This window comes from Gracilinanus agilis, chromosome 1 (assembly GCF_016433145.1).
Source record: "Gracilinanus agilis isolate LMUSP501 chromosome 1, AgileGrace, whole genome shotgun sequence".
Lineage (NCBI taxonomy): Eukaryota > Metazoa > Chordata > Mammalia > Didelphimorphia > Didelphidae > Gracilinanus > Gracilinanus agilis.
The window spans coordinates 127,507,485-127,523,128 of NC_058130.1; the positions used below are offsets into that span (position 1 = coordinate 127,507,485).

A 15,644-nucleotide genomic window follows, 5' to 3' on the forward strand; every position below is an offset into this window, starting at 1 on the left:
CAATATAGTAAAGAACACAGTCTATAAATAAGCAAGTAAATATCTATTTTTCTTTCTCCTTCCAAAGCCGAACAACAACTTATCCTTACACAGAAACCCAGATGTACAGCCAAAACACTGGAGGAAATTACTTTGATACCCAAGGAAGCTCTGCACAGGTGACTACAGTGGTCTCATCTCATAGTATGGTGGGCACTGGAGGGATTCAGATGGGTGTTACAGGAGGACAACTCATTAGCAGCTCTGGAGGAACCTATCTGATTGGCAATTCAATGGAAAATTCTGGTCATTCTGTGACGCACACAACTCGGGCCTCCCCAGCAACAGTAAGTACTTTGTTTTAAAATATTTTTGATTTACAGTCCTCGTAGTTTTTTATGGGTGTTTTTATTTTTTATTTATTATATACCAAAAAACTATAAATCAAAAAGGGAAAAAACATGTTAAATTGGCATTCGTATTATCTTCATTATTTTGCTGACATCTAGAAATTGTCATTTTAATCCATTTTAAGTACTAAATGGGGTAATTCATAATTTCTATTAAATTTCTTATTTTAAAGAAATTTTTCTTTAAGTTTAATTATCATAGAATAAAATTCCATCCAGTTCTATTCAAAAACATCTTTACTTTGTGCCTGACTTTTTTTTTACTTTTGGTATATAATGAAAATCAAAGAAACAAAGAACAAAGTAAAAAAGAATCATTAAGTTCAATATTCTCTTGTTCTACCATTGGCATTGAGACTAGGTTTAGATTTTTTTAAGTTATTGAAGCATCAGGGGGAAAAAATCGCCTTTGCTTTGGATAAACAATCCCTGTAAGACAACATAATTATATTTGGGGGGAAAGAAATGAACCTGGTAATATGGACTTGAAATTTCATCTCTCATATTTGGAACCAGTTCTGTGCTACAAAATATTTGCTACATATTTTGATTTAGTAGAATGTGTTTTGCCCTTTTATAAAGCAGTTTCTAGCCAAAACCTTGCAATCAGCCCTCAGTTGGTCTTCCCATCTTTACTGCAACATAGGGGGAAAATTGTTCAGGATCAAACAGTGAGATATACTATTTGGAATTCTTTAACCAAAGTAGAAAAGTAGCTAATTATCTGTATTATTGCTTTAATTCTGATCTTTCTCTCATGTGGGCTTGAGTATCTGTGCTATGAAGGAAAAAGGGGGAAATAATTTTGAGGAAAATGTTCATCTAATAATAGGATTTTCTATTATTCAACGATGTTTAATCAAGATTTTATTATGCCCTTTGTATTTGTATACAAATATATACACAATTTTATATTATCAATTAGGGATCATGATTTATTCATGTCTTTGCATTTTCTTCATTCACTGAATTTTTTAGAATGTTCTGAGTGAAAACTATTTATAATGACTTTTACTTTTGTTTCATGTTTTGGAATCTTCTTCCCAAAGATTTTTATCTTGAGTTAAATATAGTACTTTTAAGCATTGATTTTGCTCTGGTTTCTAATTTATACATTAGAAATGAAAGGTCATTTTGCTATTAACAAGCTGTGTGGCCTTGGAGAAGTCCCTTATCCTTACTGACCTAAATTTTCTTCATTTTGAAAACTGAGAGGCTTGAACTAGATCATTATTCTTGGTTCCATACAACATGAGAGGGAGGGTGGGTGTTCCATGAAAAAATTTTCATATTTGCAATATACTCTCTAAATTTTTAAGTATGAAATATTGTGTCTCAAAATGTAGAGTAGGTACAGCAACTCTTTAAAATACAAAAATAGGTTTACTTTATTCTGCTCTAAAATTATTCGATACCTGTTTATCTCAGATCATTTCTGGGACTCACTTTTCCCAAAATAGTTCTTATGAATTCTGTTGTTATATTCTAAGCTACAGAGTTGTTTCTACTCAAATTAGTTAGAGAAATGCTAGACAAGATAATATATAAAGTCCCTTCTTCCTTCTCTAATAGTCTATAATTCTAATAAAAAAGATGTACAAGTGGATGGTAAGAATCCTCAAACTTAAAAAAATACTATGTTACAAAAAAGAAGCCCTAGGAAGTTATGGAACAGTCCTCTTCAATATGGTAAAATTTGAACAGAATATCAATTTTTAGAAGCATACAAGGCTGTCACTTCTGAGGCCCTAAGGAAAATCACAAGTGAAGTCAAATTGATTTTCACATCTGTTTTTGGACACCCTTTTTTCTAACATAGAATTTCCAGTGTTCTCATGTTACTATCCAGTCATCCAAGACTAGTACATCTTTAGAGACTCTACAATAGATGATTCCTCTCTCTTGAATTACCCCTAGTAATACTCTCATTAGCTGCCCTTTTGCCCACCCCCAACCTAGTCTCTTAGCCTTGTAGGTATTAAGAAATTATCTGACTAAAGCAGGTCACAATAAGAAATGAAAGATTAATAAACTTGACCAACTTAGAGCCATTTGCATTATAACATAATAATAATAAATTCCCAAGTGAAATCCTAATTAGTGAAATCTGTCTGGAAGATATTTTTGAGTATGTATCTTTCTTATGTCTTTCAGCAACCACAATCCCCCCACACACACCCAGATTATTCAAGAAACACTGAAATCTGAGCATTGACATTGTGTTTCTGAAACATTGCCTGGCCACATGGTGGAGTATATAGTTAAACTCCACATGTTAACATGATTATTTTAATTAGAGGTAGAATCTAAACGTGATTTTGTCTTAAGACTGAGCTGTAAGGGCCAGTTGTAAGTAAAATATAAGAATATACTGCAAAAGATTTATAGCCATTTGTATATAGGGATAATAAATTGACCTTTATCACTGATTTGGTTCTTCAACAGTTGAAAAAAATGCTGATCAATTTTTTTATTGACCCAATTGTTTCAACAAATTAACCTACTCAGGGTTTTTTGGGGGGGGGCATTATAAAGAAACAGTTTGAGTTAAGTAGCATAGATCTACTCAGTATCAATATGTTAAATTTAATTTTATAATTTTTATAAAGATAAATTTTAGCTCTTTATATAGCGGAAGATAGCATGCCACCTTAAAATAAACAGCACGCATGATGAATACTTATTAGAATAATCACAAAAATTAAATTAAATCCTAATTAATAATAACAGGGATGATGATATTAGCAAGGAAAACAATTAAACAAACTCAGTAGGCAATTAAAAATCTTTTAATTTAAATTATAAGAATTTTTGTATGAATGTTTTTATTTTATGCTGAAGAAAGAAATCCAATGAATATTCTTTCAGATCATTTTTGTTGTTTTGTTTTGTTTTTGTGAAAATGTCCTTTATAACAAAAAAGTATTAATGGGAGAAAGAAAAATAATAATTGAAAAGTTATTTCATATATTACAATCTAATAAAGGAAACACTTGAGCTGAAACCAATGTGAAAGTAGAATACTTATCCAAAATATGGATTTTCTAGTTATTTTGTAGTGTAAATCCTGCATTTATTGATACAATTTATATTAGAATTCAACTGCTTTCCCACCATATAAAAAACATCTTCTTTATCTGTTTGATTCTGCAGTGAAATTATAATCCTCCATTTCAATATCATACCTATTATTTTCATAAATGGTAAAGTGAAATTTACCTTTTAACTTAAAACCTGCTAATGCAAATGGCCCTCATTTTTAAAAATGGTAGTGGACCATTTTATGGTAGTAGACCATTTAAAATCTAAAGTAGTTCAGGTCTTCAGTAGGTTCCATTTCATCAGTGTAAGTTCCTAAGAAAGGTTTCATGAATAATTAATTAATTGCAGAATCAATTAAAAATTCTGAAAAAAGCTAAAAGGGGTACGAATACTTAGTAGTTGGTAGTTGGTAGGCAAAAACTACGAGCACATTTATAAAGCCAACAAACTAGACTAAGTTCGGTTCTTTGACTATCTTCTGTTGTTCAGTCTACGTCTAAATATGCTTAATATGATTGGGGAAAAAACAAATAGAATTTGGTCAATCCTAGTATTTGTGCCCTATGTGGTCCTAGTTTATGTTTGCACAGGCAAAGTGAAGTAGAGAGTTGGCTAATCCAGTGTACACAGTCAAACTGTATAATCTTAGGAGGAAAATAAAAATTCCCTTTTCTCCTTCTTACTTAACTGGATTTAAAAAAATTATCTGGATAATTGCCTTGATTTTACATTTCCCTGAGCTATTGTGGATACTGGTACTCTTTGTTTAAATGCAAATAGTAAATGGTTTCTTAAATAATGTCCCAGAATGAAAAATCCGTTTTTATGGGGATAGAAAAAAAGGAAAAACTTTCTGAAATTGAAGATTTCATCTTGAAATATATTTAGCATTGGAAATGTCTCTACCTACTCCAATATTCAGCACATAACCATATTTGTGGTCCTGCGGGAGCATGAGAGTTAAGTGAGTCACAACTAATGTTTCTAAATGGTAATACTTTTTTTTTACCTTGAAATATATTTCACTTCAATTTTACAATTTTAAATGCAAAAAAAAAATCATTTAAGTAAGTTATTTTTACTATTTGTTCATAATCTATCATGCATTTTATCCTTGGTGTTATATGCACTGAAAATGGTAAATTCTTGAAGTGCATTAAAAATATTGACTAGCTGAGTGTAAATACATACCACAGCCTGGCTATGTCACTTGTTTTAGAGAAGGGGTGAGATCACCAAAAATTCAGTAGTTTTTGGTTAATGCAAGAGTAGAAAGTAAATTTTAGTTAGAAAGCTCTCCTGGTAATATTCAGAAATAGTCTGTATGCTTTTACCCACTGTGTTCTAAGACATTTGTTGATTTCTGTTATGTGTCCTTATGATAGGATATAAGCACACTCTTTTTAGGATTTTGTAATAAAACTTGCTGAGAATTGAAGATATATTATTTTTGTTACCTTTTATACTTATTAAAGCTTCATTTATGTTCATTGCTGTCCATACCATACATAACTATTTGCATCATCCATATTACTAAAAAATAATATTGTTTCATACAATTGTATTTTTTCTCAAAATGAACAATTAGAAATATTTGTATATCTTTATATGAATTTTAACTCATAACAATAATAATAATTTTCTAAGGTATCAAAAGGAAAATATGCCAAATTATATTATTTATATCAATGCTTTTGGATCTCTATAGCATTGCATTCTTTTCATTTATTAGAAAAAATATCAAATTTCACTTGAAATTATTAGAATTTTTTTATATGTAGGAACAAAATAACATCAGATTATTGTATGCTACATGGAGAGGAAAAGTCATTGTAGAATTGCAGAAATTAAAGATTTTTCTGACTTTTAACTGAAAAAAATCTAGAGACAGAAATTTTATGATTAAAGTTATGTGAAGTAATTTATTCCTAGATCTTGTTAGTCTTTAGAATTCTAGTAAGCTATGTATTAGAAAGGAAATAGCTTTGAACAACCCTGATCTTCATAAAATTTATTTGTAAATTTTTAAAACAAAGGAAAATATTTTCCCTTAAACTAAAATCATAATTGTGAGCTCCTAAGTGTTATAAAGTGATTGAGATATCCTTTATTCCTTCTTAATAGATGATAGATTACAAAGGATAGTAATATTCATAATTTCCTAATAAACTCATAAGATTTAACTGTTGACTTCCCTTTTATCTTTTCCTCCATTTTTTTTTAAACCCTTGTACTTCGGTGTATTGTCTCATAGGTGGAAGAGTGGTAAGGGTGGGCAATGGGGGTCAAGTGACTTGCCCAGGGTCACACAGCTGGGAAGTGGCTGAGGCCGGGTTTGAACCTAGGACCTCCTGTCTCTAGGCCTGACTCTCACTCCACTGAGTTACCCAGCTGCCCCTTTCCTCCACTTTTAAATCAACTTTTAAATTCATTTCTTATTGCAAATTTTTTTATTTTAATGAGTTACTAATTGCTTTTTCATCCATAAAGACAAAATATATTGACTGAAAATGGAAGCAGAATACTGTCTACTTAGTTACATAAGACATAAAACACTATTTACCCAACAAATTCCATTTTTTACTTCCTCCACTGACCCCTGTCTTATGAAAAAATGTTGCAGTAGAAACTCCACAGTACATTTGCCCAATTATCTATTCTTAAAAAGAAAGGAAATTTCTCTCTGCCCCTACAGTTATCAACTCATACATCGAAGCATGAGATTTGATTACCACTTTCACAGTATGCATAACAACAATTGTGGAACTTCTTTTAAATTATGCAGCTTCTTTTAAAAATCTAACTATAGTGTTTGCTTCAACTGTTGGTAGTAGTAGCTTTCACAGGTTGTGTTTCACATGCTAACTAGAGACTATAATATTTTCACATGTTTCTTTTAAATTTACTTGCCTATAGTTTTATTTACTTCTCCTCCTGCCCTATGAGGGATAACTTAACCATTTTAACCATGCCTTCAAATTTGTAGGCAAGACAGATTTTTTTTTAAATAATACTGGTTCATACCACTCTCCCCCCACCCAGGATGGCCCAGAATATTTCTTTTTCATGTTCCCAACATAGAAATGTCCAATGTGACTAAAATTATGATACTTCAATTAAAATTTTCCCATCATTAATTTTGATAGAAAAATCTGTGGAAAGGTACTTCAGTACTTCAAAAGAACTTTGATTTCCTGATTTCCTAAGCATTTATGGTCCTTCCAATATTACAGATGTCAATTTCTCTGCTCCTGACTTGATTTTTTCACTAGTTGCTATGGTTAATAAAGTCATTGTCTCATAGCCAGCCTTTCAGTTCTGAGCCCTGTTTGCACTTAGCTAAACTGATTCTCAGCTGGTGGTCTCTTATTGGGCCTGTCAAATTTAGTAGAACCTAGTAGAACATAAAGCTTCTCTGGCAGTCTTTGAGAACCTAGGGCAACCAATGGGCCATGTTGAAACAATAGAGATCTTAAGCTGAGGAAGATATTTAGCACAAAATAGTGTTAACGTTTTTAAAAACACTAGTATGCATGTATGTAGTGAAAATGAAATTTTCATTTGAATTTATTTAAAGTATTAATGAATCTTAAGACTTTTTAAGGAGCTAATGAAATCATTGTACCTTAATATTTTTCTTTTTTTTTTTTTAAACCCTTACCTTCTGTCTTGGAATCAATACTGTGTATTGGCTTCAAGGCAGAAGAGTGGTAAGGGCTAGGCAATGGGGGTCAAGTGACTTGCCCAGGGTCACACAGCTGGGAAGTGTCTGAGGCCAGATTTGAACCTAGGACCTACTGTTTCTGGGCCTGGCTTTCAATCCACTGAGCCACTCAGCTACCCCCTCCTTAATATTTTTCTTGAAAGGAACACAAAAGTTTTATCTAGTTTTTAAGTTTCTATAACAATGGAACACAAAGATAGCATGGAAAATTAAAATCCACAAATCCTCCAAAATCCTTTTTTAACATTTATATTTGTCATTATATTTGTTAGAGTTGTTAAGGTAATAACTAATTGCTTTCATTTTCATTTTTATTTTCATTCTTTCCCCAACTGTGTCTACCTTCTCTTAATGGGTTTTAACACAAGAAGGCTGTGACCCATATGGTAGGAGAGTGAAGGAGCAGTCTAACTAAACTATAGACTTAGCATTTATCCCCTTAAATAATAACAAATTATTCTTCTGTTTTTTATTTGAATTTAATAAAGTCATAAAATTTTACTTATATTTCTAGTGATTTTGGTTGTCTAGAGATTTAGTTTTAGTGATAGTATAAATAGGAATAAAAGGGGAAATGTCAGTAATCTTTATCTGTCTTTAAATATACATTTAAATGACCTACAAAATGGTGACCATGTCAGAATTCAAACTTTGTTTTACCTTCTGCTGCTTAATCATTTGAACCTAAAAATTCCTGTAGCACTAATCTTGGAATAAATTTGGCCATCAGTGTCTTTACAGCTGATTTCTTTCTTTGAAACTAATTTTATCACATATTTTTCTGGGTTCAACATCAGACATGACAATTGTTACATAATCCCATATCACCAACATATGAGGGAAAGCATTTTAAACATGAGGGACAGCTAGTGCAAAGGCCAATACAAGAGTGATGTAGTACCTGGTATAAGGAATAAGAAATTGGACACTGTAACTAAAATGTAGAATTTTTAAAGGAGAATTAAAGTGGTAGAAGACTGGAAAGAGGAAAAGGAATTGCACCTTGGAAATCATATTGGCAACTGAGTGGAGGATGGATTGGAGTAGGAGAGAATTGTGGCAAGATGACCAATTAGAAAGCTATTGTAATAATCCAGGTAAGAGGTCCTGAGAGGCATTAACTAGAGTGGTGGCTATGTGAATGGGGGATATTCTGAAGACTGAAACAATTGGAAACTAGCAGTGGAGTAGAACCCATTATCCCCATCATCAAATAACATATTGCCTCATACAGACATTTGCTGATTAAAGTGTCTTACTCTTCCCCCTTTATCCTATTTCTAAGCCACCTAGACCCCATCTAGCCTGGGAGGAGGGTAGAGGAAAAATCTGCCTTTACTAGAAGTAATCAACTTCCTTTCCTCCCATGCAATTCCTTCTCCATACCACCTAAATCCAATCCAAACTGCTTGACTTCTCACACTGCTTGATTGAGATGGGAATCATCAGTCCTATGCCTTCCCATCTGTGCCTTGCTTCTGTACCTTCTAGCCCACTGAGGAACTGTCATCTCACACACTGATTCAACCTAGGGGGTCTCTAGCCTTTCCACACTTTAGCTCAACTTCCTTTTTTATACATCCTCTAATTAGAGGGTAAATTTTTGTCTCAGTTTTTCCATTTTATTCCTATTGCCTAATTCAATGTTTAGCAAATAGTAAGCACTTAATAAATATTTCTCATTCATTCATTTAACAAATATTTGTTGGATTAGACTGGTTGTGCTCTCATAACAATTGTTTTGTGGCCCTTCATTCTGAAAAACTACATCAGAAGTGGTCTGCTCCAGCAGAATTTCAAGCCTTTCCTAACCTTGTTTTCCTAAAGCATCTTGGAAAACGTGATCTATTCTTGGGTTCTTTACCTATTTTGTGTGATGAGCCCCTGTGGCTCTCTGGTAAAGTCTATGGACACTTTCTCAGAGTAATGTTTCATTTAAATTCATAATTGAAGAAAATGCTAAATTTCAGTTAGTGCTTAGGGGAAATAGTTATACTTTCCCCCCATTCAAATTCATGAACTCTCTGAAGTCTGTACATGAACCCCTTGTGTTTTCATGGACCCCAAGTTAAGAAGCCTTGATCTCTTGGCTTTGTTTTCCATTCTAGAGCTGTTTTGAGACTTTCCTGCCATCATGGCTGGGTAGGGAGCCCCATCATAAAACCAACTGAAAGAAAATCCTAGTTCTCTCCAAAGTGGTTCAAGCACCAAGAATTTTTTCACCATCTGGGAAGGCTCTACCCCGAGGTGAGAAAAAGATCTCTAGGGAATAATCAATCAATCAACATTTATCAAGCACCTAAATAGAAAGAGAAGAGAGAAACTGATTCTCAGTTATCTTGTTCAGTGACCTCTTTTCTTCTTAGATGAAGCATTATTTCTGCTGAACTTTTTAGGAGCTATATTAGTTACATTAAAAACAGTTTTACATTTTCAGACAGCATCGGAACCATGGATTACAAATTTTTGTTAACCCTAAATAAATCACAAGGCAAATCTAGTTTTTTTCTGTAACTCCTTGAACTAGTATCAATAAAGCAATTTGAGATCTTTGGGCATGTAATTTCTATGCACTTTTAAATTATGTATAATTATATGTGTTATATATAATATAATAACTTAAAATATCTGCTCAAAATATTTAAAACATTACATATAGCAGTTATTGGATATAGAAATTAAAACAATGTATCATTAGCACAAGAGTATGTAGCAGTATAAGTACAGGCACAGTGAGGATAATTTCACAGATCCTAGAGACTGTTATATGAAAAGGATTTTTTAAAAAGGAGAACAAATCTCAACCTGGAAGAGAGATGGATATAACAATGGTCCAATAATTACTTTTCACCTCAGCCTATTCTGCAAGCATCACACCATTATTAGGAACTACTGAGAATAACTAAGATATATTTATATTGGGATAAAACCCCAATTGTCTGAGTATAATTACATTGGATTGTATTTTAGCCATTCTCAAGCAAATGCATTGGGTTTGTAACATACAAGTCTCCTAGATGAAAGAAATGATCAAACTTTAGAAGATACAATCAAAGCTTAAACAAGTTTTTGACATAGCATCTTCAATACTAAGAGGAGGAAAAAGAGGAAGGGAAGGGAATTAGCATTTATATAGTGCCTCTTATGTACCCAGATATTGTGCTATCTTGTTTGATAGAGAAACATTGTGGGCATTGCCATCTGCCAATTCAGCTGTTAGTGAGAACCTATTATGTGTTAGACTCTGGAGATACAAGGATTTCAAAAATAATCTCCTATTTTCTTACATTCTACTAATAGGAATTAGGAAGATATGATATGTACACAGGCTAATTATAAACTAGGGTATACTGGAGAGGCAAAAGAGAGATCTAAAGTACTCTAAGAAGATTTAAGAAACCAGAAAACATATATAGGTAGGGCAGTGGGTTAGGAGGAGATTAGTGAAGGCTTCTTGAGGAGGTATCCCAAACCATCTATGCTTTATTAATGTTTCTCTGATGTTGTGGATCCTCTGGCCAAAAACAAAAACAATAACACTACATGTCGTAATAAACTTAAATTCATCCTCTGGTGACAGACATAACAGTTGGTAGGGGCGGTGCAGGAAGTGGGAGACACTATTTAAAGCATTTCCAGCTTGCTAAGATGTGTCATGCATTTTGCTCTAGTAGCGTAGCCCTCAAGAACCAGAGATACTTTCACATCATGATACAGCATTAAAGTGGAACTTTAACCAAGGACTTTATCATTTAGTGGATTAGTAATTGTTAATAAACACGAATTTGATACATAAAATTTCTCAAATTTTTCTAAATTTCTCAAGCCTCAACATCATGCAAATCAAAGATAGTTGATACAACCCTAATTAAAATACTTAATCTGGAGAAAAGAAGGGTTGGTGGGTATAGGAGGTTGATTAAGTGGAATATAATTGTTTTCTTCAAGAATTTTGAAAGGCTTATGGAAGAGAAATTAGACTTGTTTTACTTAGCCGCATAGAGCAAAATCATTAACAATGGGCAAAAGCTCCAGACAGGCAAATTTAGGTTTGATATAAAGAAGAATTCCATTTCCATTAGTCACTCAAAATGAAATAATAGGCTGCTTTTTGAGGTACTAAGTTTGAATGGTAGATTTCTTTTTAAATCTTATTTTTAATTGTTTTATCACTGCTTGTTATTTTTATTCTACAATCATTCCCCAATAAACTGTCTCCCTAAAGTGTTCTTTCTTATATAAAAAAGTAGGCAAAAGTATCTAATATAGCTCCCACATTTGACAGAGTACATAACATTCTACACTCATATTCCCCTATCTCTATAGCAAGAGAGAGGAAATGCGTTCTAGAACCAATGTTAGTCTTTACATTTGGTTCAAATTATGTTATTTTTTAGTTTTGTCTTCATTCGTGTTACTGTTGTTATTGTGCATGCATTTTTACTGGATCTACTTCCTTTAGTCTATCAGTTCATATAAAATTTTCAGTGCTTTACTTCCAGATATTTGTCATTCCTTGATGCACAATTACATTCTGTAATATTCACCTCATAATTTGTCCAACCATTCCCAAATCAATGGACATCCACTTTTGTTAATAGTTTTTGCTACTACAATAACTACTGCTATAAATATTTTCATATGTCTAGGGCCTTCCTTTTTTGTATTTTTCTTTCTTAGAAATTATGCCCAGTAAGAGTACTGATGAATCAAAGGATAAGACTAGCATAATAACTTTTCTCACCTAATTTCAAATTATCTTCTATAGTGTCTGAACCCAATTCACAGTTCTACCAACAGTTTATTATTCTAATATCTTTCCCATAATTCTTCCATCACATTTTTAATGTTGTGATGGCATATCATAGGCAATTTGATCAATGTGAAGTTTAATATCTCAGTTATTTTCATTTATATTTCTCTTAGTAGTAATGAGTTGGAGCATTTAAAAATATTGTTATTTATAATGTGCATTACTTTTTTAAAGAATGTTTTATTCCTATCATTTGACCACTTATTTAGTAGGAAATGACTTAGTCCTTAACCATATTCTCTTCAATTATATAATATAGATGTCTGACTTTTATCACACATACTTAATGCGAAGGTTCCCTCCCTCCAAAAAAGGGGGAACCTCAATAACTTATCTATTTATTCTAGCTGCATTGATTTTGCTCATGAAAAAGTTTTAATTTAAATCTAAGTTTATGCTTTTATTGAGATAGGTAGGACTTTGGTAAGAAAACTCTTCCTAAATCATATTGGCAACTGTTCTAAAATTTAAAATTTTTAGAGAGCTATTGGTGCTACTGAGAAAATAATTCACACAGGAGTCACCAGCCAATATGTTAAAGGCATAACTCAAGCTCAGGTCATCCAGAGTCTAAAGGGAGCTCTTTGTGTTGGCTATTCTCTGCTGCCTCTCCATATTCAAAAATTGGCTGTCGACTTGTTAGTCCTTGATCTTGCCATATCTTCTCTTGTTATGATAGATATGGTAGCTCATTAATGATATACCTTATTCCTGTTCTTTGGACTACTCTATTGATTAAGACAGTAATGGGCAAACTTTTTAAAGAGGTGGGGGCCAAAGGAAAGGAAATGCTCATCTGTCAGTCTGTTTCTAAGGCAACTCTTTCAAAGTTTCATTGTACTGTATCCTACTCATTGTCAGGTTAGGAATAATGTCATCTGGCCAAACAGAACATTTCAGGGAGCCCCATCTGGCCCACGGGCTGCAGTTTGCCCATCACTGGATTAATATGTACAACCTACTCACATCCACCATCCCCTTCTGTATGATAACTCATCTTTAGTTCTCCAGAGGAAATGGCCTTCCATGTGTAACTGCCATAAATGTAAGTTCCTTGAAGAGAAAGATTTTTCCTTCTTTGTATCCTTAGCACCCAGCACAGTGTCTGATATGCAGCGGGTACTTAATAAATTGATGTAGTAAAATGTAACTTTTAAAAACATGAAACTTTTTTTCCAAGGGTAGCTTCGCAGTGGGGAAGTGAGATAGGATTGTTGATTTCCCAAAAGCAAAGTAGCCCATTCTTTTCCTCCTGTTCAACTCTAGACCCAACTCACTATCCTTTTATACTGACTGCCCTAGCTATACGTGCTGTTAGACAAAATCTATAAAGTGTCCATGTTGAAATTTGCACAATAAATATTCTTCATTCACTCAGCCAAGCTTCTTTGAGTAACTACTGCTTTCTTTCAGGAGACTCTGATATTTGGGGGCTTTATGCAATCAGCACAATGTCATCCACAATTAGAAGTGACTGGAATATATCATTCACAAAGAATCCCTCTTGATAACTGAATCTCTGCTGGATCTTCGCCATCACAGTGACACATACCTTTGGCAAGCATACATTTGCACACAAGCATCTCCCTATTCTGTGCCTTGCCTGAGATATATTATCAGTCATTGAACAGTGTCTTTGTTATTACATTTTCCAAAGAATCTTGGGTGGCTTTGATATGTATGTTTAGGGGTTAAATCATTCAGAAAGGCCCTATGAGGTGGAGGGGTAGAAATATACTGAATCAAATACTTCTTAATAATAAACAATAAGCACAATGGGATCTTATGTTTTCTACATCTTTCAGTTAATTGTGAAATGGAAAAGTATAGTCCACTATTGAATATCACTTGTGAAAGCTTCCTTATTCCTTGTATAAATCTTTGTAGAAGATGCCCTCCAATCATATCATAAATGAATCATAGAGATTTTATGTAGATGGTAGACCAAACACATATAGTAGGACAAAGTTATCTTGATCACTTTTTTGACATTAATAAACTCTGAGATTTTTTTCCCCTGTCTTTAGTCTCTTCTATCTATCAGATACCTTGCATATTGGCCCCCCTCTATGATGTTAAAATTGTATTAGCTCAAGCATAAATTTATTTTAAATATATTCTAAATATACTTCTTGGTCTAACTTGACTGCTTTTCCTATCTTTTTTCTTTTTTAGTGTTATTTCTTCATTTTCAATAAGCATATCCAGATCATTGATATTAGGATCCAAGTGTAGGAGTTTCACTGTGCAAATTTTCTTTTCCTGTTTTTTTTTCTCTTTGTAGTCCTCATTGCATTCGGGATGGTTTTGCTTAGTTATACATCTTGCAAAGCTTTCTCTAAGCAATTTTTCTTTTTGCAATTTTGCTTCATGTAGTCTTATTCATAAGATTTTTTAAAATAGTTTCTAGAAATCCTTATTGAATTCAACAAATGTTTGTTAAGCACCTACTTGGTCAAGACACTAGGGGTATAAAACAAATAGCAAAATAATGCATGCCCTCTAGGAGCTTATATTCTACGTGGTGATATAACATGAACACAAATAAATACAAAGTATGTTAAAAGGATATAAAATAAGTACAAGAAAGAGTGCTAAAAATGGGGAACCATAAAGAAAAGTCTCATTTAGGAGATGATTGCTATTCTGTGATTTGGGAAATTGGAGATTCCATGAGGCAGCAGCATGTAGGAAATGAATTCCAGATATATTTGGAAATACTATCTCACTAGAGAGAGTAGAATAGAGAACCCAAGATATTTATAACTAGCCCCATTTTGTAATCAGTTAGAAAGAGACACGATAAATAGAAAAGATGGGATAAAAGGAAGAGGTCAAAAGAGAAAGAGGACACCAAAGATTTAGAATTTATTTCATTGATTATTAGGACATTTGTTACCAAACTGAACATAATAACATATAACAAAGTTGCATTTTTGTTCATAAGCTTTGTTAGTACTTTTAAAGTTAAGATTGCATGGGAGGGAAATGAACAGGAAAAAAAACAGATTCAGTATTCAAGTTATACCATACTTTCTTGAAAGTCCTCAAACAAATATAGTCATTCCATGTAAAAATAAGATGTTACCAGGTTTGCAGCTGCAAATTCCCTACCTTTGAACATGAATATAATAGTTCTCACATTGTCTCTAATGCTTATTCCTCTGCTGGCATCCTAATTCAGGACATTATTACCTCACATATAGTTCATCTTGAATTTTTTCTTTGTTTCTGGCCTAGCAGACTTCTCTTAGTGCAGAACAACATACTGATTCTAAATTTTGTTTCTGAAATAATAATTTGACTTTGTCAAAAAATCCTTCTTAGCTTTCCAAATTGATTCCAAAGTCAATTTGGTCTTCAAGGGCCCCCAATAATCTGACTTCATCTGAAAATTCCAAATTTTACTCTTTATTATTTCCCTATATGAGCCCTAACATAGTCTATTCTTTCTCCTTTGGCTCTAATCAGGCCATTTCTTCCAAAATTGCTTTCTTCAAAATTCCATCTGTCAGAACCTAGCTCAAATATCAATGCTTACATCCCGACTCCCTGATCTCAGACAGAAATTAATTATCCCTCACTGTGTATTCGTGTATCATTTATTTTGTACCACTAGTATGAGAATGGGGTTTGAACTTCTAGAACACAGATAAAAATATTGAAATGATGGGCT

General features: G+C 32.9%; 1 protein-coding gene across 1 annotated transcript in view; it reads left to right on the forward strand.

Moving 5' to 3' along the window:
* Window positions 1–15,644, forward strand: part of RFX3 (regulatory factor X3) — a 200,280-nt gene that overhangs the window by 91,551 nt on the left and 93,085 nt on the right. Inside the window, exon 3 of the mRNA XM_044656716.1 lies at window positions 68–326. Within this exon, the coding sequence (XP_044512651.1) occupies window positions 68–326 (259 nt within the window). The remainder of the gene's footprint in view (window positions 1–67; window positions 327–15,644) is intronic.